Source organism: Camellia sinensis, chromosome 4 (assembly GCF_055761805.1).
Source record: "Camellia sinensis isolate YWXY chromosome 4, ASM5576180v1, whole genome shotgun sequence".
NCBI lineage: Eukaryota > Viridiplantae > Streptophyta > Magnoliopsida > Ericales > Theaceae > Camellia > Camellia sinensis.
In genome coordinates this window covers 11,026,408-11,050,361 of record NC_138964.1, presented here as the reverse complement: position 1 = coordinate 11,050,361, position 23,954 = coordinate 11,026,408, and the positions used below count along the sequence as shown (strand labels likewise).

General features: G+C 38.9%; 1 protein-coding gene across 1 annotated transcript in view; it reads right to left on the bottom strand.

Annotated features, from left to right (window-relative positions):
- Positions 1-8,137, bottom strand: part of LOC114314678 (uncharacterized) — a 160,233-nt gene extending 152,096 nt beyond the window's left edge. The window contains exon 1 of the mRNA XM_082924235.1: positions 7,598-8,137. Within this exon, the coding sequence (XP_082780361.1) occupies positions 7,598-8,135 (538 nt within the window). The 5' untranslated portion in view covers positions 8,136-8,137. The remainder of the gene's footprint in view (positions 1-7,597) is intronic.
- Positions 8,138-23,954: the final 15,817 nt, after the last annotated feature.

Below are 23,954 nucleotides of genomic sequence, written 5' to 3'. Positions count from 1 at the left end.
AGCTAAAGCTTTACAAAAAGAGAGCTAAAGCTAGAAATAATACAGCTTGAGGTTGGCTGCATTCCATGGCTAGGGTATTCTTCTAGTATCCAAGTCCTCCAGGTGATATGCCCCCTTGCCCGCCAGACCGGTTATCTTGTAGGGTCCTTCCCAATTTGCCCCTAGTTTGCCTTCACCTGGCACCAGGGTATTGCCCATGACCTTCCTCAAGACCCAATCGCCTACTTTAAACGGTCTGGGGTGCACCGTTTTGTTGTATTTCCTTGAGAGCTCTTGTTAGTAGGCGACCACATGGATGAGAGCCTTTTCCCGACGCTCTTCCACTAGATCTAGTTCAAGAGCAATGGCTTCGGCATTCAGCTCGGGTTCAAAACCTTCACGTTTGAGGGTGGGCATGCCGACTTCCAAAGGTATGACTGCCTCCATGCCATAAGCCAAAGCAAATGGAGTTTTCCCGGTAGATCGCCGCGGGGTTGTCCGGCATGCCCAAAGGACGCTGGGGAGCTCCTCAGCCCACTTTCCCTTGGTTTTTTCCAGCCGTTTCTTCAACCCATCAAGTATGATCTTGTTCGATGCCTCGGCTTGGCCATTGGACTGTGGGTAAGCCGGAGTAGAGTTGTAGAATTCAATCTTTAGATCTTCACAGAACCCCCTAAATAGGTGGCCGTCAAATTGAGTGCCGTTATCAGAGATCAAAATTTTGGGGACGCCAAACCGCGTGACCACATTCTGCCAGACAAACTGCTTCACGCCTTTCTCCTTGATTGTTGCCAAGGGCTCCGCTTCAACCCATTTGGTGAAGTAGTCCGTGGCCGCGATGAAGAACTTCCGGTTGCCTGGTGCGGTTGGTAGCGGCCCCACTATATCTAGCCCCCACATCGCGAAGGGCCAAGGGCTAGTGAGGGGAAGAGGTTCCCAGGCCGGTTGGTGTATCTGGTGGGCAAACTTCTGGCATTTCTCACACTTGCAAACATATTTCTGGGCGTCGGCTTGCATGCACGGCCACCAATAACCCTGCGAAATAGCTCGGTAGGCCAAGGACCTGCCCCCTATATGACTGCCATAGATGCCTTCGTGAATTTCGTGAAGGAAGGCTTCCACACTGCTCGGGTGCATACACTTCAGGTAGGGATCGGAGAAAGACTTCTTGTATAAAGCGCCTGATGGAGAGAGCCAAAACCGCTCAGACTTCACCCGCACTTTATGTGTTTCCTTCTTGTCAGCTGGAAGGGTCCGTTCTTTAAGAAAGAGGATTATGGGATCTATCTAAGAAGGACCTAGCTCAGCGCAGAGTACTTATGTCTGCCCGATTTCCTCAATGCTGGGCCTCGGAAGGAATTCAATCAAAAGAGGGTTGGGAGAGGCACTGTCGACCATAGAAGCAAGGCCAGCCAACTCATCTGCTCGGCCGTTTTCTTCTCGGCCAATCTGTTAGACCCTGATCGCCTGAAATCGCTTGATGTGGTCTCTGACCAGAGCTTGGTACTTCATCATTCTGTCATCCTTTGGCTCGTAAACCCTGGAAACTTGGTTAACCACAAGCTGGGAATCACTGTAAACCATGAGTTCGGATGCTTGCATCTGAAGCGCGCTCTTGAGACCGGCCAACAGAGCCTCGTACTCGGCCTCATTGTTGGATGCTGGGAAGCCAAGGGTGATAGAATGTTCTATAGTCAGTCCGTCTGGCGAAATTAGAACTATACACAGCCCGGCGCCGTGACGGTTCGAGGCGCCATCAACAAAAAGTTTCCACATTTCGCTGACAAAGAGCTTCCAACACTCTGAGGGTTCCTGAGAAGCTTGAAGGTTGATGGGATCACGGTTGCTCGGCTGTTCGGCTTCCGGTTCCGTGACGAGCGGTTCCACTTCAGCCTCCCTTGGTGATTCGGCGTCGGACTCAGCAAGTTGATTCACAATGCTTAAGTCCGTGGGCGAATCGCCAGGTTGCAATATTATGTCGGCCGCAGGCTCTGTGCTGAGCGGTTCCATTTCTTCCCTCCTCAATGACGTGGTATCGGACAAAGCGGGTTGGTCAGTGGTAGCCAACTCCGCCATCGCATCACTGGGTTGTAGTATCGTACAAACTGAAGGAGCTTCGGTGGGGCGCGCAAGTTCCGCGTTGCCAATGCCACCAAGCTGCGGCATTTTGGTGGAGCTTGCATTCACCTCTTCATCTGCCTCGGTAATATCGACCGGGCATACCGGATGAGTTCCGGGTGAGAATTCAGCAACGAAGTCGGCCAGAGTCTGGGCTTTTATGGCTGTGCGCGGCTGGAACTTCACATCAAATTGTCCCAATTTGACCGCCCACTTAAGAATCCGACCGGAAAAGACTTCCCGTTCGAACAAAACTTTGAGAGGGAACTCGGTCAAGACGATGATGGTACGGGCATGGAAATAGTGCGCCAACTTCCTTGAAGCCATCATCAACGCTAACGCAAGTTTTTCCAGCGGCAAGTACCTCGACTCTGCCGGTAGCAAGGTTTTGCTGACGTAGAAGATGGGTAGATGTTTGATTCCTTCCGACCGGACAAGCACTGCACTGACCGCATGCTACGATACGGCCAGATAAAGGTAAAGTTCTTCTCCGGGCTCCGGTGTGACCAACAGCGGCGCTGAAGACAAATATTCCTTGAGCTCGGCCAAAGCCCGATCACACTCTTCATCCCATGAGAACTTTGATTTTAAGGCTTGAAAGAAAGGGTGGCAGCGATCTGATGACCGGCTTATAAATCGATTAAGCGCAGCGGCCATTCCGGCTAGATGTTGCACATCTTTAGCCGAGCAAGGCTGCTTCAACTCTTGCACTGCTCGGATTTGTGTAGGGTCTGCTTCGATACCTCGGTTCGTGACTAGGAAACCCAAAAGTTTTTCGGATCCCACGCCGAAGGCGCACTTAGACGCATTCAAGCGTAGTTTGTGCTTTTTGAGAATGGCGAACATCTCGGCCAAATCGGACAAATGGTCTGCTTGATGCGGGCTCTTAACCACCATATCATCAATATAGGCCTCCATTGTCCGGCCTAGCAGAGGAGCGAACATCTTGGTCACCATCCTTTGAAAGGTTGCCCCGGCGTTCTTCAAACCAAAAGGCATGACTCGGTAGCAGAAGAGCCCCCTTGGTGTAGTAAACGAGGTGACCTCTCGGTCGGGCCCATGCATGGCAATTTGATGGTAGCCGCGGTAGGCGTACAAGAAACTGAGCCTGTTATGTCCAGCCGTTAAATCCACAAGTTGGTCTATTCTAGGCAGAGGGAAGCTGTCTTTCGGACAAGCTCAGTTGACGGTCTTGTAGTCAACGCAAACTCGCCACTTCCCATTCTTCTTGGGCACCACGATTGTGTTGGAAATCCACCGTGGGTAGTGCACTTCCTGAATTGCTCGCGCCTCAAGCAAGTTCTTCACTTCCTCCGCAACTACCTCGACGTGATGCAACGCCGATCTCCTTGTTCGTTGAATGACCGGCTTTGCCCCGGGGAAGACATTGAGATGATGGCATATAAAGCTCGGATCGATACTGGGCATGTCGTAAGGTGTCCATGCGAAGACTTCGATGTTGGCCATCAAGAACTCAACCATGTCAGTTCTTTCTTGGGCTGTAAGGCTTGAGCCGAGCAAGAAGAACTTGTCCAGATACTCGGTATCAATGCGCACTTCCACCAATTCCTCGACAGCTTTGTCCTTGGCCTTGGTGCCCACATCGTTGAGGACTCCCCGGTCTTCCGGTCTCTCAATTATTTGAATGAAGCCTTTGGCAGCTCGGCTCACGTTGACCGCCATGAAGCATTGCTTCGACATGACTTGATCGCCCCAAATTTCTTCGATTGCCCCCATAACCGAGGGGAATCTCATCACCTGATGATAGGTCGACGCTACGGCTTGCATAGCGTGAAGCCATCCCCTTCCTAGGATCAAATTATAAGTGGATGGCACCTGCAAAACCCATAACTTCACTTGTTTGACCACGGATCCCGCTTTGACCGGCAGGATAATCTTTTCCAAAGGCCACTCCGGTTGTGAGTTGAAACCAACCAGTGGCGAAGTTGCTGGGGCCAAATCTGTATCCTGGAGCTTGAGTTGTTTGAAAGTGTGGTAGTACATGATCTCGACCGAGCTTCCCTGATCGATCAAGATCCGTTTGACATCAAATTCTTTGACGCAGAGTGTAACCACCAGGGCATCGTTGTGCGGCGTCTGGATGCGCTCTGAGTCTCTTGAAAAGAAACTGATCACTTCTTTCTCTTCGGTCTTCCCCCTCTTGATTGCAGGCTGAACTGACAAAACTTTCCTCATATGTTCTGCCTTCTTGATCATACCTCGGAGCTCGCATATACGCGCAGGTTCCACTATGCCGTGGATGACATTAACCACCCCTTGTGGAGGCGCATCTCGGTCATCCGGTCCCCGCGGGTCAACCGGAGCTTGATTGGCTTTCAAGCCCCCCATCAATGTATAGATCCAAGTGCCCGGCTGCGACTAGCTCTTCCAAGTGTTGCCTCAAAGGCAAACAGTCCTCTGTCTGGTGGCCTCGCTCCCGGTGAAACGTGCAACGGTACCTTGGGTTGAAGCCCTTCTGCCCATCGCCTAACTTAGCAAGAAACCGGACGTACTCCTCGTCACGGATTTCACTAAGTATGCGATAGATTGGAATCTTAAAGACCGTGGTTATGCCTGTCCTAGCTCTCAACCTTCTGTTTGCATCGGCTACGTCATCCCGGGGGTAGTCATCCCGGTCATTCCGATATCCCCTACCCCAGTTTTTGCGATTATTGCCATGGTCCGATTCTTTAGCGTGGTCGCTGGATTGGCCGGACTCCTGTCCGACGGCGTGCACTTTGCCAGCTGATCGCTTGTCTGTGGCTACCGGGGTTGCCTTCACGTTAGATGCTGACGCATCATCTTCCACTCGGATGTGCTCATTGATGCGCTGCATTAGCTGGCCCATGGATGTCGGCTGGTGCATGGTAAGCGAGTCCCGCAGTCTATGTCCGACCGGAAGACCACGCTTGTATTGTGTGATTGCAAGGTTGACCGGGCAATCTAGGATCTCATTGAAGGTCTCCCAATATCTGCAGTTGTATGCCTTCAATGTGTCGCTTGTTTCCATCTTGACACTGAGGAGGTGATCAACTTCCTTTGGTGTTTTGGTGTTGGTTTTGAAGCGCGTCACAAAGGCTTCGGCCAACTGCTGCCACCTTTGATTGCTCTCCTCCGGCAACCTCTCGAACCATTTCAAACCCAGCTCGCCCAAACTTGACGGGAAGATCAAGTACATAAGAGCATCATTCCGCCTATGTCCAGTCATGACCTGTCGGCAATGACTTACATGCATATACGGGTCGGTTTTTCCGTCATAGAGCGTGAACTTTGGCTGGTGGAAGCCCGCCAGAAGCGGCGCGGTCTTTATATCCACGGAGAATGGGGTGGCACTCAGCCTCGCCAAGTTTGTATCTACAAGGAGAGGCGCTGCTGGGCGGGGTAGAGGCATTCTAACCTCCTCGCTAGCATGAACCCCATAGGATAGCCGCTGGAACGCCGGCACCCTTGGAGCCTCCCGTCGGTGAGCCTGTTCCTTCAAAACTGCCCGCAAATCCTCAGAGTGAGCAGAATAAGAATACCTTGACGTCGTCGCCGGACGTGAGGGTAGATAGGTGTTGTCTTGTGCGCTGGACTTCTCTTCATGCACATCGAAATCTGCAACCTTGTAACTTCTGGTGATAGAAATGGAAGGAGTGTGCCGCTGACTCTGACTATCTGAACGGCGGGGTTGGGTGCGCTCACTGTGGTCTCCCTCTCCAGCTGCACTCTTCCCTTTGACATGTCGCTTCAGCTCCTCCATCTCCGCCACCATACGCCGGATGACGGCGTCCTGGTCCCTTAACTTGTGTTCCAGACGTCTGGCATGTGAGTCTCTCCGCCGCCGATGACCGTCTGGACTCCGTGAATGACCATAACTTCTTCCGCGATTATCTCGTGCGTCTCTGGAATGTTCTCCTGGAGAAATCTCCAGGGCCGCCATCGGAGGAACGATGGTGGGATGCCCCTCTCTTCGTCTGCCTGACTTCTGGGTAATTTCGTCGACAGCGGACAGCGGAATCTCCTCGTTGTTCGCCATGGACGGCGATCAGACGAGCCTGGAAGACAAGGTTTTGTCTGTCAACTTCCCACAAACGGCGCCAATTGTACAGGGAGCAAATATTCAGGCAAGCCCGCACTCCTTTCTTCCAAGCTCCTGACTGTCCGATCGACCTGCGAGCACAACGGCGGTGAGCTACCCGGCGGTGTGTGGCCGGAATACCCCTCCGACGATCAAGTTAGACACACACAGGGATAGAGAGAGAGAGAGGACTGAGTTGTGTTTAGTGTATGTCTCACCAAATGTGCATCTGTCAAACATGGGGGGCGCAGACTTGCTTATATACCTTCTGCGTCCCAAACCTACCCTCAGCGCTCTCTCGACACGTGGTACTGCTATCCCATCCGTCAGCACAAATCTTGCTGTACGTCACCCAACCCAACTGCCAGCCCACTCTGCTGGGAGCTCGGCAGCCGGGGTTCAGTGTCACGGCTGCCGACATCCAGGCTGCACTTCATGCCCAAGTGTAGCAATAGCCGAGCTCCGTTTCTATCATACTCGACTGCATTCTGGTGAAGTCAAGCTCCAGAAAGGTCACGCCGATCAACCAAAGGCTTTCCTGCCGAGCTCCGGGCGCAAGCTTCCCTGCCGAGCCAAAGGTGCGTGCCTTCTGGCCGAGCAACACAAGTTGCACGGTCACCACAGGTGCAAGTAGTTCGGCCACGAGCTGAGCAGCCCAACTCCGGGCAGATCCTAAGCTATCTCGGCCCAACACGCCCTTGGGTCTTCAACTTGCTCAGATTTTATCTCGGCCCACTTCCAGCTCATAAATCTCCCTCTCAAATAGTAAATAAGCTATAAATTAAAACTTATAACATAGTAATTTGTTTGGAAAATGTTTTTTTAATAATTTTTTGGCTTTTTAACTAAAATATAAGGTGAAAAAAAATTGAAAGATCTGTTTGGTTTGATTTTCAAAATCTTTTTTTCAAATTGTTTTCTCTAAAATTTTAAAACATAAAATGATAAAAAAAAATTAAAAATTAAAAAATATTGATCATTTTCATATAGTTTTATTTTTTGATAGATATAAATAATTTAAAAATTTTAAATTATTATTTTAATAATTATTTTTATCAAACTAGTTCTATGTTTTGAAAAATATTTTGAAATGCAAACCAACCAAGTGGAAGTGTTTGAGAATGGTTTTTTGGATTTTTTACACACACCAAAAAAAAAAAAAGTGTAAAAAGTAAAGAAAATTAAAATTTTGAGTACTTGAATTTTTTGTATGATTTTTTGAATGTTTGACTTTTTAATTTTTTTTATGATGATTTTTTTAACTAATTTAAGCTTATTGCCAAACGACCTCCAAGTTTGAGCATTTTATGGATCTGGGATGGCTAAATTATATTTACATGATGTTTGTTTATAATATTTGAACATTGTCATTCTCGTGACTACTTTTTGATTAATCAGATTTGTATTAATTCGCAAGCAAAGTAATTAGATGTTGCTCACCGTAAAATTGTTGACTTACTACTAGTGAGAGAAGCTCAACACCAGAGGGGCATGCGAATGGCCTGGACACTGGATCATCCTCCTTTGTGACACACAATAAATACAAAAGGGTGTCCTTATGTCCAAAACGAGCAGCCCAGTGGAGCGGTAACGAAGTACCATTGTCGCGCATATATAAGGAGGCAGGGTGTTTGTCCACCAGGATAACCGCAGCCTTGGTGTTTCCGAGCCATGCAGCATATTGATGGGCAGTGCCACCGGCCGTGGTACGCAATTCCAGCGCCTCTGCCGGCATCATATCCACCAACTCCTTCACAAATTCGATTGACCTTCCACTCTTAACTGCTATGTGGAGTGCCGTCTCCTTGGAAAGAGTGATATTGGCAGTGAGTGCATCTGGATCTTGGTCTAAGAATATTTTGGCGGAATCCCAGTCTCCCTTGAGTGCAGCTTTGAGGAGTGGTGTGTATCTCCAGTCCTCATCATTGTTCTCTGCATCCATCCATGCAACCATGACCAAACAAACATTAAAATACATAATAATAACCAGAAATTAAGGGTCAATCATGCGCAATGTTTTTTAATTATCACGTAAGCAGTGAGATTCGAACACAAGATCTTACTTAATTTGATACCATGTTATAATTGACCACCGACTCAGTTAATGCTTTATTTGTCTAGGCAAAAAATATTATCAAATGTAAAATATTTTTCTATGTTTGGTGGTGGTGGTGGTGGTGGTGAAATGAAGGTGGAGGCGGTGGCATGGTGGTAGGGCAGCGGTGGTAGTAGCAATGGTGGTGGTGGCAATGGCCGTGATGATAGTGGTGTGGTGGTGGACGTGAGAGTGACGGTGGTAGTGTGGTGATATTGATAAAATTTTAATTGGGAAAACATTTTCTGCCTTGTAAAGGGAGAAAACATTTTATGTCCATACAAATTTGTTTTCTGTTGACCATGAAAGATATTTTCCATTTCTGTCCCTGGCGTAGAGGATAATACAAACACATAGCAAAATATTCCTCTCCATCTTTGGAGAGGGAAAGCGGTTCAATATGTTGTTGTTTTTTTTATTTTTTATTTTATTTTATTTTATTTTTAACTAAGATCCCTCGATAAAAATTTTCTGCAATCATACCAGAGAAATTTCTTTATGAAAATTGAAATTTCTCTGTGTCAGGCCAAAATTTCCCTATATGAAATTTTCTCCATGAAAATGATGAGGGCCCTTAACCACTTCGAAAATATTATATGTTCTTTCTCTTATAAAATTTTAATATCAGAGAACTTAAAAAAAAATTCTCATTAAATTTCTTACTCCTTTTTTATTACTAAACCCAAAAATATATATATATATATATATATATATATATATTTATTCATGTAGATCTCATATTGCCTTATATCAAGAAGTAAAATTGTTAAATGAAGCTGAATTATTTGTACGAAATTTTTACAATTAATGACACTAAACAACTAGTGGCTTTACATTTATTAAAAGTGTTTGGTTTTTCTCAAATTGTGGTTGGACTTGTAGATTCATTTTGAGAACGATTTTAACAATATGAATCGCTTAAATTTCAGGACTCGTTGAGTCGAATATTTACACAAAAAATTAAAATTGAAAATTCTAAGTGATTCGTGATTAGATCAAGATTAAAATATTCCAAATCCCAATTATTCAAAACAAGCAATCTAAATCATCAAGCACTTACGAAAGTGATTTAAATTGTTATTTTTCTGAATAAACAATAAATCGACACAAACGATTTTTACGTGGAAAAAACCACAATTGAAGAACCTTCAATTGTAATAAAAAAATCACGGGCAAAACGCCACTAATCAATCCACTACTGAAGAAAGAAAGATTACAAAGATAACACACAAATTACCCAACTCAGTCAATTTGTCTTCGAATCTTCTATAACTCTTTCACAACGCCTTCGTCTCGGAACTGATCAATCCTGAAGTTAAATCCACAACTTCACTTGTCGAATTAACGACTACGTACAGAATCAAACGCCTTTTGAAACTCTACGCTTGAATCTTCGGAATCCACCGAAGAATAACACTCTTGTATGTATACGAACAATCTCCTCGATATGTGTTTCTCTAATCATGAGTTGAATACTCATTCAATTTTATCAAGGAAAACTCACAAAAATCTCTAGAAGAAAACCTCAAACAAAACCCTAAAAAACCTTAAACAAGATCTAGGAGAAGTAATCCTAAAACAGACCTAACATGCGAATTTATAGAACCTGAGATCGCGTGGTCCGCTCGAGCGTGGGAATTAATTCCCGCTTGGGCAGAGACTGCATATTCCGCGATTCATACAAGGTCCACACTCGAGCGGAAGTTTCCACGTTCGAGCGTGGAATCCCACTATCTAGTATTTTTGCAGGCATGAGAGAGATACTGGGAGGGTGAAAACCCTGCTCGAGCGCCACGTTCCCCGCTTGAACGGGAAGACCAAAACAAGAAAATCTAAAAAATAAGAAATTGTTACAACCTTGGTTTTGTTCCATGGTTTGACAACAAAGGGTCCTAACAAAAATGGTTGAATATTAGTAATTATTTATTTAAATTATATTTGTTTTAAAAAAATAAATGATAAATAGATGATAATATATTTAAATTATAAGGTTTGTTGAGTTGGCAACAAACATGACACAGACGCATCTGGCCCCTCTCTCTCTGTCTTCTCTCTCTTTCTCTCATACACACAACCGCAGCTCCCTCACCACCGGCTCCTTCTCTCGTTCTCACAGGCAACTCCCTCACCGCCGGCTTCTTGTCTCGTTCTCACCGCCGACTCATCTCCCTCTCACGGTATCTCCGTCTCTCTCTCTAGTTTTTTGCTTTTGTTCTTCAGATCTGGAAAATGGTGGAGATGAAGATGAAGATCTGTAGGTGATGAAAATGATGAAAATATTTTTTGATCTGTTAGATCTGTTAGGGCTCAGATGTTTGATTTGTTAGATGTTTTTTGAGTTTAGATCTGTTGATGTTGTTGTTGTTGATGAATTCATTTTCTAGAGCTATTTTTTTTTTTTTTTTTTTTTTGGGCCAGGGATTTTCGGGGTCGGGAAACCCGATCCCCGTTAGGGGGCGGTAGTGGGTTACCCATTAGGGATCGAGGCCAGGGACGGGGACGGGAAATTTGCACCATTGGGGATCGGGGAGGGTGATCCCTGGCCCCGTCTCACCCCGTTGCCATTCCTAAATATAACAAACATGGGGAGAGACAAAAATTTAAACGTAAAATTATTTTTTTGAGACCAATTAATTTGTTACCTAAATTGTCATTATTATATTTTTAGCAATGAAATTTAGACATTACTAATAAATTATTATTTTTTTGAGACCAAATTATTTTTTCTAAAAATACATTTTAAAATTTTATCACTGAAAGTCCCATTTTCAAAATAAGTGAACCCCATTAAACAATGTAGAAAGAGTTTGATTCTTATAATTTTCAACCATTTATCATACTGATGCATACAATGCAAAGTAATAAAGGACAGTGTGATGAGAAAGGGTATAAACGGGAAACAATAATGAAGAGTAAAAGGATATGGCAATGGATGATAATGTCATGTAACTTACCCGTTGTCCCTGCGTACTGGAAGAAGCAGCCATGAGCACTTTACCCTCCTTTTGAAATCTTTATTATATACAAATATAAAATAAAATTAAACTTCTTCAAAAGTTAGTTGGCTGGTGTTGATCTCTCACAAAACTCTCACTTCTCTTTGGGGATTATGGAAGAGTTTTCATGTATATATATATATATATATATATATATAGAGAGAGAGAGAGAGAGAGAGAGAGAAGGAAGGAATATATATATATATATGGAAGAGTTTTCATGTCTATATATATATTATGAAAGTGAAGGAAGGAATAAAAATATTAAAAATAAAAAAATACCTTACTAATGCAAGCAAGTAAAATGTTCAAAGTTCAAAATAAACCAAAGGGTCTCTCTCTCATCTCTCTCTCTCTCACATTTTTTTTTACACATTTTTATGGATTTTTTTGACAAATATTACATAATCTTTCTAATAGAATTACAACAATTTGTGATTCATAAATAAAATTCAACATTACACATTTTTTCATTGAAACATTTTTGAATTACAAATTGTCATACTTTTATTTAAAAAAAATTACGAAACATTTGTCACAAAAACATTTGACATGTACTAGAAAATAGATAATAAGGTGCATGTAAGTGTAACGAAGGGTTCCCCTCAATCTAACACAACATTTCAAAATGTATAATTCACAGCCATATTCATCTATCTATATGACAATATGTCACCATTTCATACTTAAAATAAAAAATACTTTCCATTATTAATTAGGTGCTATTTTTATTTACAACTTTTTTTTGTAATAGCGGTGATTAAAGAATATGAGAAAAAGAATTATTTTAAATATTTTAATAGATTATCAAATTATTAAATTTAAATAATGAGTTTAAATTTTAAATTAGAGTAGCATAATTCTTTTCGTAATCGTTAAAAGTGAAGTGTTGGTTAATTTAGGAAAAAGAGGTTACTAGGAGGAGCCTCCTCCTAGGAAAAATAGGTATATGAAAAAGTAAGAGGAAGAATAGAGGGCAGAAAGGAAAAAACAAAATACCTTACTCCAATCATACCCAACGAACAGCATGCAATAAGAAAAGTTAGAATAAATTCAAGGTTCAAAAACTGAACCAAACAGTTTAGATGATTGGAAAAAAAGTGACAACTTGGCCATGAGGAAAATAATGCATAATTGTTTGTAATTTTTTCCAATAACCAATTACATAGACTAGCATTAGCGTGTGGAGGTGACAAGGATGAAAAGTGAAAATAGCATTTGACAGACTTATTAAAAATTATTCAAAATTCAACTTTGATATGATGTTAAAATAATTAATTTAAAATTAATTGACAAATAATAAAAGGGTCTTTTAAGTATATATTAACCAAGTTTGAATGGCTTATAATGCTTTTATTTTATTATGTGGTTGGTTGATTTCTCCTCAACCAATTTGTGTGGTTGGTGCTGCAAATGATTGGGTATGTCTTTTTGTGCCAACTTAATTGGGATAATTGGGTCATGCTATGATACTTATAGCACTGTCTTTTTGTTATTTGTTATTTCTTTATTGATGTATGATGTAAGACTTTGCTCTTGACTCTTATCAATAAAATTTATTTTGTTGAAAAGAAAATATAAGGCAAATATATTAATGGATGTCATTTTTGCCTCTCATTTCTCTGTCACCGCCACATGCTATCTGAGAGGCCAGCCCTGGCCCAAGGAGAGCTAGGCAGTCTCCTTGTTCCTACAAATTTTGTCAAATAATAAAACCCATCATCCTTCGCAATTTTTTTAGTCAAACCCATCCGACATTATCTGTCTCCCAGGTTTACACTCGTTTTCTATTCAAACAAAACAATTTGTTTTTTCAACTCAATCACATGGACTTCTCCTACCATTATATATATATATATATATATATCCTTTCCTCTCTTTTGTGTTTTTTTTTTTTCATACACCCATGTGGTTTTCTCTCCTTTTGTTTCTACAGAATTTATCTTCTTTTTCTCCCCACTTACATGCTTTTTATCTGATTACATGAGTTGTTCTCAATCTTCAGTCACTCTCCATTTAAATACAAATTACTTTTTACAATATTTTTCTACGGAAGTGTAAAGCGTAAGATTGCTCTGATTGAGTGTATGGGTGATGGGGATAGTGGTACTAAAAATGAAGAAAGGAAGAAGAAAATGAAAGAAGGGAAAGAAGGGAATAGAAACAAAACAAAAAAGTATGTAGTATTGATCTTGGTTCCAGGGGCAACCATGGAGAAAATGAATGGAAGGTTTAAGTGTTGAATTTTGACTTCATAATTAAATCGGATCTCTTCGCTGAGATCTTGGAACTAAGTTGTAGAACACATGCAAAAATAAAAAAGCCCCACAACTACACACAAAGAGACAATAAGACCGAGGGCATTTTGATGATCAAGTCAGTTAACAATCTCACAATTATCTTGGCTTAAGTAAAGAAACAGTTCTCAAGTAAAGCGTAAAATAAAGTGTACCTTAGACTCACGGGAGTGTCCTCTTTATATAGTCAACAATGGTCATCTTCCGTAGAAGTCTTACTGTTAGAAATTGGACGCTCATGTGGCATGACCCTTTGAACCTTTTGAACCTTATCCATGTAAGTTTGAATCTGAATTCAAAACTTACTTGGATAACCACTCAAAATATCCATATCTATCATATCAACTGATATGGATAAATGAGATATTATCCTATATATCTGATATGATATGGGATATGGGTGATTAAGAGAAAAACAACGTATGTCGTATGCTTTTCCTATATACTGACTCTCTCCCAAAATACAACGATCAAGAGCCATTTTGCACTGTGACTTGTGTGGGTGATATTCATTCTGTAATATCACTCAATTGCTGAGTTGATTGATCAGATTGAGGAAGCACGTGATTTACCCACAAGATCCTTCAATTCAGACTCTGCTGAAAAAGGTATGACCACAATTTTTCATCCGCCGCGTTATAATGCTTTATGTTTTACATTGGTATCAGAGCATGAATGGGTATTTTCGTGTTTTCTCTAATCATGTGTATATTTTATATATATATATATATGTACACATTATATACATGAATGTTTATAGAGGAAAATTTCAACTCCCATTAGATTGAGAGTGTGGTACACCTCATTTTTATGTTCATTAAATGTGATTTTTGATGCCATAAATGTTTTTGTTGTGAAAAATGGAGTTCGGGAGTACCGAAATCGGACCGAAAAACACCCCGGAAGGCGTCGGGTGTGCCTCACGCTCCAGATGACGCTGTCAGCGGCAGACACGCGCTCTCACGAGCCTCTACGTGCTGAGACGCGCTTCCACGCGCGCGCTGTTCCGCGCTGCCCACGTGCACGCCGGGCGCTGAGACACGCGCTGAGCCGCTCTCTGAGCCGAGCCGCGTCGTTTTTGGCGCCGGTTTGGCTGGTTTGACGGCTGTGGTTAAGTGTCTGTTTGTTTTCTTTAAAATTCAAAATTACATTAAATGGTCATAAGTAATTCGTTATAGCTTTGTTTGAAGCATGGTTAGTACCGTTAGACTCAGAATTAAATTTTCTATCTTCTAGATATTTTTCAAAATTTTATGAAAATAAAAAATATTTTTCTTGATATAATAATTCATTATTTCTGCTTTAAAATGCATCTGGTGTTGCATGATTAAGTTTTTGGGGCTGAATTTTTTATTTTAGACCACTGTAATGGTTTAATATTTATTGGTATGGTTTTTTGTATTTTACCAGATTCTGAAATGTTTATTTCTAATTTTATATGTGTTTATTAGTTATTTAAAATTTCAGAAAATACCAAAAATTTCCAAAAAATTTCAGAAGTGATATAGTTTCTGTTATGACATAATTTGAATATTAAATACAACATATTTTTTGGGTTTGTAATATGTTGCAATTAAAGGAGCATGATTATTTATTTATTTATTTATTTATTTGAATTCCATTATTAAATGAATAGCATGAGTTATTTGTAAATTTACATTAAGATGCTATTGTATGGAATTTATCACGCTTTGACATGCCATAGTCAATGGGAGGTTGTTCGGTTGAGAGAAATCTTTGTAGATTTACTCCCGAAAACCAATATTTTGCGCATAAATTAAATTAAATATTGGATAATTGTCACCTGTGGCGCAAGAGATGATTACGAGCATAGCGGATTTTTGATCTTGCGACTTGTATAATATTGTCACTATTTAATTTAGATTTTTGCGGCAAAATTATATTATGCTAATCAAAATTAATCCCAATACGAATTTCTCTATAAATTGACTTAGCTTATGGAAGTTATTTGGTTGACCTAAACTTAGTAGAGACGTTCAAATGTGAACAATGTAATCTCATTCTTTAGATGAGCAAAAGTCTTGGAGACTTTAGGTCAAACCTTAATTGAGCCAAAGTAAGGAAACATGACTCAAAGCCGCTGTGGTTTTGTTGCCTTGTTTGGCACAATAAAAACTAATGTGTGCGCTATGGTTAGCGGCAGGCTACGTAATTTTGGTTAGCGAGTTTTGGAGTTATGAAATTAGTAAGCCCTCAATAGATCTGTATATGATCTTGATTATTGAGCTGTGCGGATTGACTTTGTAATTTGACTTGTAAATAATATTACATCATTGGATGAAGTAACATTCAAGAGTCACGTCATCCAAGAAATGCGAGCTTAAATAAATTAGTCATTAAGTGTAAGACGAGTAGCCAGTATGAGCAGTGTTTTGCTCTCTACCCAATTATTGGGAGTGGATGGAGCAAAATTTCATGCACTATAATAGTATACGTTGAAATATCACGTGAAGTTAAAAGATTAGCGCTTAGAAGCTGCAAAATCTATTAACACTAAGTGGAAAGATTAGCGCTTAGAAGTTGCAAAATCTATTAATACTATGTGAAAAGATTAGTGCTTAGAAGCTGCAAAATCTATTAACACTAAGTGAAAAGATTAGCGCTTAGTGGCTGCAAAATCTATTAGCATTGTGGACTTGCCTAAGTCTGGACACTTACTGTTTCCACACTTGAGTGTGAGACATGAGGAAGGGCTTCTTTGTATGATTCCTTAGCTAGGCTAACATTTTTGAATAATGTTTACCACTAAGCGCAAACGTTGCAGCATAGTAATAAAAAGGTCAAGGCCGACAAGGTTGTTATGACTCTAAGAATTTGACGCATGGCTCGTGAGAGTATTGTGTTGAATTAGACTCTTTTGCCTAATTCACGCTTAAGTTACTTCAGGAGCTGTCATAGTTGATAGCTTATTCTCTCCTTCTTGTAGATAGTAGAATTAATTGCAAGTAACTATGAAGCGAGAAATAAATATGGCAGGAGGAGTATCATCATCTTTCAACTAGATGCATTAAAGTGTATGGAGAATAAAATTGACTTGAAGGTGCAGGGGATTAGCACTTACTAGTTAAATTTGCGACTTAGCCACACTTAATATCTTCATGACATCCTTTTATGATCTAGTGAATATGAATTAGTCGCGAGTCATTACCTAGTTGGGCCTAAACCTTTAAAACTTGTCTTCAAAAACTCACACATTAGGATGATTAGAATTAGTTTATGACATTGGTTATGAACCGGTGGCTTATTATACTTAATCACATTAATGAGAAAATGTATGGATGTTTGGAGTAGGCCCTCTTGGGCCCACTTGCTTGTGACATCCTGCTCTCATATGAATGTATAACTTTGTTTGCAATGGTTGCGCACAAGTAAGTAGGAAAGCCGTAGAAGGTCATTTGTATTAGCGCATTTAGTCCACTATGATATTTGTGACTAGATATGTGTAAGAGTATGATAGCTAAGCCTCAATCGCGACACATTTATAGATTACGATACGCATCTGAGTCAAGACTATTTGATCTCCCATAAGTCAAAAGTTTTGAAATGATTTTTGACATTGCACATATGAGGTTGAGATCAATTAGATAATAGCTTTTGTGTTTTTAGTTTTGACCAAGGTGGCGAGTATCTATTTGAGTTATTTTGGAAAACTCTGTGAAGAGAAATGGATGCTTAGAAAATTGATTATTCCTAATACTCAACAGCACAATGGTGTAGTAGAGATAAGGAATTAAATATTGTTAATGTTAGGTGGATAATGGTGCAAAATGTTTTCCAATTGGGAATTGCACTAGTTTGTTGCCTATATCCCTAACTAAGTGCCCTCTATATTAGATTTTACACTCCATTTGAGTAATGGGTTAGTGGAGAGTCATCTATGGGCGATCTGTAATCGTTAAGCAGCTTATCTTTATTTTACTTCTCATAAGGTTGTGAAGTTAAGACCTAGGGTTCTATAATGCATTATTGTATGCTGTCTTGTAAACACATAGGGTCATGTGGCGCATTATTGTATGAGGTCATGTAAACCCTCAGGGTCATGTGCATATAGGTAAGCAGCTTCGTGGTAGTGTAACTAAGTCACATAAAGTTTTCTTAGTAAATGTGACGTGAATAGAGTTTTTTAGAACTCTATAAGATAGAGAATTCTAAGCATAGCGCTCTATGTAGCCTAATTGAGAATGAAAAGAAATTTCCAATATCTTAGGGACAGTGGGAGCGATGTGCCTACTAATGGATTACTCCATTAGAGAAGAATACTCTACATTCTTAGGTGTGTGGTAGCGAATGTGAAAGTTTTTGACGTCATCACTGGGTGATTGAAAATGAAACATTCATGGTTGCTCCGCAAGATGATAAAGAGCCTAGGATAATGCCAAAGGCTCTAGTCCCCTGTTTTTAGAAAGTGGATCAATGTTGCGCAGTTTAAGACAAAGTCTTTGAGGATTAACCTTTTCTATAATTTGGTTGACTTTCCATTATGAAGCGAAACTGTTCTAGAGTTATGCGTAATTTGGATAGTCATTGTTGAGGCATAAGGCTCGCTAGATACCGAAAAGTTGCACCATTGAGGAAAGTGTAGACTATGAGAAGACTTCCTCCTAGGGAGTGAGGTTATTTTGACTTGGGCTATGATTGACATAGGTTCGGAACATTGATTTGTGGACATTGTGACCCAACTTTCTTGTTAGAGAATTGGATAAGTAGATCCATAGGGATTTACCTTCTGCTTTTATGGTAAAAAGTTAGGAGCACAAAAAGGTTGCTAGTTCCAATAAATCTTTTACAGCCTAAAACAGCTATCCAAATAGTGGTTCTTAGATTTCGTCAAGCCATAATAGGCCAACGATGATCGATGAAGACCACTGAGGCATGATCAATGGTCCAAAAGAAGTTTTTCCTTACTTAGTCATTATGAGCCAAGAATTTATAAGATTGTCGCCACCTAGGGTGGGCAGTCCTCTATTTTAGATATGATGGACATGGGTGATGCAGTTTATATGCTCGGATGTACGATCCTTAGGGATTGTTTTGGGAGAATTCATGCTTTGTCTTCGATGACTTACATAAGGAATATCCTAGAACGATTCTAGATGCAAAATTGCAAACCCATTGACTTACCTATCGGTAAAAGCCAGAGCCTTAGCTATTGAGTGAATCCTCGGATTGTCTTTGGGAGAAACAGATGACCTATATTCCTTGATCTTTTCTTTGTTGTGGAAGCCTAAAGTACGCTATGTGGGCGTATTCGGCATGATAAGTGTTATCTTTGGTAAATGATCAACTAAGTTGTTTAGACATTGACCTTGCTCATTAGACTGTGGATAAAATGCTTTACTAGTAGTATATTAATTTGCTCCTTGTAAGATTCAATGCGCTAGTTGGGCGCATCCAGAATGAACGTAAATTGGCCACCAAAATATCTTTAGAGAGGTTATTGCGCAAGAGGTAGTGATCTTGAATCACTTCATGTGAGGCGCACATGGTGGATTTCGTTGTATATACTTATCGCAAGAGGTGCTGATAAAGCTTATGTTTCGAATCTAGAATTGTGATATTGAATCACTTCATGTGAGGCGCACATGGTGGATTCCATTGTATATACTTATCGCAAGAGGTGCTGATAAGGCTTATGTTTGGAATCTAGAATTGCGCAAGCTGTGGTCAATTTTTTTTTTTAAAATCGTTCACTTATTTTGAGATGATGGGATGTTGACACTATTATGGTTTGTGTCATAATGATTAGCAGATGATGATGTCAGCAGGCAAGATTGACTCACTCACACGAGCAATCGCCCTTGGCGCTTGGGAGCGAGCAAAGATGAGACTAGTGGTTTATTTTTATTTAGAGCCAAGAGAGGCTTAAATAATCCACTATGCATGTCGCCTTGGTTACAACCAAGATGAGGTTGTGTTAAGGACCAAACATGGATGTTAGTACCCACTTTCCATGTTGTGCCTGTTATGATTAGCCAGATACGAGATCTCATTTGGCGCCTAGAGGACGAGCAAATAGAGAATTTGGGTTAGGTGCTAGAAAGCGACTAGACTAATATCTGTACGGTGTATCGAGTATGACGTCACTTTTTTAGAAGAGTTACTCCACCGTAGCATGTATTCAAACTATATATGCTTGGCGACCGAGTAATGAGGTGAGAGAATGGATCCCTGTTTCCGTACCGTGTGAGTCTTACGTGTCATTATTGATATGACTTTCATTTATGTACCATTTTGTGACTTTTGACTATGTCATAAGGTAAGGGGTTGATGTTTTGCTACTTTGGTATGTTGCCTGCGGTCATGTATGATTCGACCTTAAGGGACATCACTGGGAAAGCGGTCAATCCTAAACTAAATGGCATTAGGGCAAAGGGAAAATCATCTAATATTACACCACTGTTGTATATTCATTGCCGGCAACTCACATCGCTCTGTATGAGAGGCGGATTGAGTGTGAATATATTGCAAGAATTGAGAGAGTCAAACATGCTCTTTTGAGGGATTAGAGATGTTTTTTAGACCGGTGTAATTAGATGGGTCTGGGGTATATGAGACACTATTTCTGTTCTTTTTGGGTTGATGTCTCTATGCTGGCTCATTTTGAGTTTCTAGTATAGAGCTCCCACATGCAGGTGTTCTCAGCAATCGCACGGTACATTGGCTAGTATGTGATTGTTTCATTTTTGAGGAGATTGAGATAGAGATGTGGCAGTGTCATGCCAACTCATGTGCGAGTGAGAGATGTTAGAAATTGGGCGCCCATGTGGCATGACCCTTTGAACCTTTTGAACCTTATCCATGTAAGTTTGAATTTGAATTCAAAACTTACTTGGATAACCACTCAGGATATCCATATCTATCATATCAACTGATATGGATAGATGAGATATTATCCTATATATCTGATATGATATGGGATATGGGTGATTAAGAGGAAAACAACGTATGTCGTATGTTTTTCATATATACTGACTCTCTCCCAAAATACAACGATCAAGAGCCATTTTGCACTGTGACTTGTGTGGGTGATATTCATTCTATAATATCACTCCATTGCAGGTTGATTGATCAGATTGAGGAAGCACGTGATTTACCCACGAGATCCTTCAATTTAGACTCTGCTGAAAAAGGTATGACTATAATTTTTCATCCGCTGCGTTATAATGCTTTATGTTTTACACTTACTTCATAAGATTCTATCCTTTTCAGGAATAATACTTATCAAAAACTCCTCCAATTTAGAATAAGATTAACTCTCTCATGAGTCTAACATATCCAAACAGAGAGTTTCTCATCATCTAAGACTCTAATCTCTTATCCGAACATCTCAAATTCAGATGTAGTCTAACCATACCTTGGTCAATCAGAATCACTCACGTGCACCTCGGTTAACACCTAAGCCATGTAAGCAACTCAAAATTATGTCTCCACAAAAGATAAATAATAAGAATAATAATAATAATAAAAGAAAAGTAAAAAGAGGAGGTCGTGAACATTGGTTTAAGAGAAAGAGAAATTGTGAAGACTAGTTTTTTTAGAAAGAGAAAATGGGTCTTGCAGGAAGAAAGAGAAGAAAATAAAGAAAATGACTGAGAAGAAAACAGGAGAAAATAGAGGAAAATGAGTAAGAAACAGTAAAGAGATGGTAGAGGAAAAAAACAGAGAACCACGAATTTTTACATAGGAATAATAGATAGGTTAGATCAATGTAATTTAATATTTAATCTTTACATTGCTATAAAGGAAAAATTATACAATAGTCTCAAAATATTATATGGTTATACTCTCTCACCAATCATCATTCATTTTATTTATATTTCTCAATCACCTAGTACAAAGAATCAATATTTCAGATTTTTCACTAATCATATTATTATAAAGTATCACATGATCATATTTCGGAATTATTGAATAATTACCTGCTAGAATATAAAGGGTAAGAAATGCCAATATAATTATTGAAATTATAAGAGAAATTTTTGTAATTATACAAAATTTCCAGAGCGTTAGTGTACTCTTTATGCATAAAGTCGCACAGTGATGGAGTGGTCAGAATTAATTTTTTTTTTCGTATCTTTTAAATATTATGTAATTTAATATCTTAGGTAAAATTAGTCACGTTATATGATTGAGTACAAATTTAGTTTTGAACGCCATTTTATAAAAAGGAGAGTAATGGAGTGGTCAGAATTATTTTTTTTTTTTTCCGTATCTTTTAAATATCATATAATTGAACGCCATTTTATAAAAGGGAGAGTAATGGAGTGGTCAGAATTAATTTTTTTTCCGTATCTTTTAAATATTATATAATGTAATGTCTTATATGATTGAGTACAAACTTAGTTTTGAACGCCATTTTATAAAAAGGAGAATTACACATAAGTTGGGATTAAAAAAATATTTGTAAAAAAATGATAAATATTATAAATTAAAATTATAAATTTTTTACTACCATATAATAATTTAAAAAAAATTCTCCTGAATAGCAATTTTCTCTGTATTAAATTAGGTAATATGCATGCTCTAAATCCCTTCTGAATTAATTATTAAACAAAGACTGAAACATCTTATTAAACACTAAATAAAGACTTCCTGTTGAATTAATTATTAAAGAAAGACTGGACCATTTTAATAAACGGCTAATAAGACTTCAACCAATACACATGGCAAAAAACTATTAGTTGATTCAAAAGTGCCATGTGACAATATTCCTCACCAATCACAAATTCCTATATCCTCTCATATTCTTTTCTCACTCAATATAAAACTATGAATTTTATCTCCTCCACTAATTACAACCCCATTAAGACACTATGAACAGTGCCCTAACTTATCTGCACAGGCTGCGTAGACAGTGGTATCAATTCACTTCTTTTTTTTTTTTTTTTTTTTTTTTGTTTTTTGGAGCAGGTGTCAATTCGCTCGTCAATTTTTTTAAAATTAATAATTTTTTAATATTTATCTTGAATAAACTATACTTATCTTCATAAAATTTGAAAAAATATATATATATATAATTAGTTTTACATTTTAAAATAATTATACTAATATTTCTTTTAGTAAGGTTAGTCAATAAACATTGAAATAAATAAAGATAAAAATATATTTTAGTTGAATGAAGATAACAACTTTTTTTATTCATATGCCTAATGAATTATATATAAAAGGGATCTAACTGTAATTAAAACTTCAAAAGATGTCAATATAATTATATCAAAAATATAAATTTAAATATTATTATTTTTTATTATTTTAGAGCAGGCTAGTGTAATTTATGCGTTAACACATACAAAATTTGCACCCATTATTTAATACGTTAACATAAGTGGTTCTCGAAGAATAAGGAAAAAAATAAAATTCCACGTACTAAAAAATGATAAGATAATGGAGCTTTCTACTCTCTTGAATTGTCATCGCAATTGCATCACTTAAATAATTTTGTATTTGCATTTTTTTTTTTTTTGCTTTAAATTTGACTGGAAGTTAAATTTGTGATACATATTGTACACGTAGAATTTGTTAGAATTTTAATGCATTAGAACATGCGCTTAATACTGCTTTAATTTATTTTTTGTGACAGTAGTATATGTCCATTTGATTTTTGTTGGCCTCTTGTTTTAGTATGAATAAATTTTTTTTATAAGTTTAAATATATATATATATATATATATATGTATATTGTTTTTTTGTTGGTTCAACCAAAAATGTATTTGATAATATCCATTATATAAAACTTTGTCAAGGACGACTAAAATAACATATATTGTGTGTGTGGCTTTTTTTTTTTTCTTTTTTTTTTTCTGTATTAAGATGTCATTTTATTTATAAATTGAGAATTAAAATTTAAAATTTTACATGACTCCATCAAAAAAAAAAAAAAAAAAATAATTCTAAAACCACCAAACATGACGTGAAGTTGAGACTAAAATATGTAAATGAGAGCATTCTACTGCCTACAAGACAAAACTATGAGTAGTATGTGAGTTTGTAGTTTGATGCAGAAATCTTCCATGTGCTCCAGCTCCTTTTCTGAAATAAAGAATGACCATACCATTTTATTAAGGGGTCAATTAGATCAGAATTTAGTGGTTGATTAGTAGGTAGAATATACCCAAACATTGGTTTGTTTGTAGTCAACATGGTTCTTCAAAAATAATTTTTTTGGTCAATTTTGAACAAAAATTAAAGTGGTTTTCACACTTCTGTTGCATATAGAATTCTGAAATAAAGAAAGACTATACCATTTTATTAAGGGGTCAATTAGATCAGACTTTAGTGGTTGATTAGTAGGTAGAATATACCCAAACATCAATCCGTTTGTAGTCAACAAAACTGTTAAAATATGGTTCTACAAAAAAAAAAAAAAAATTTGGTCAATTTTGAACAAA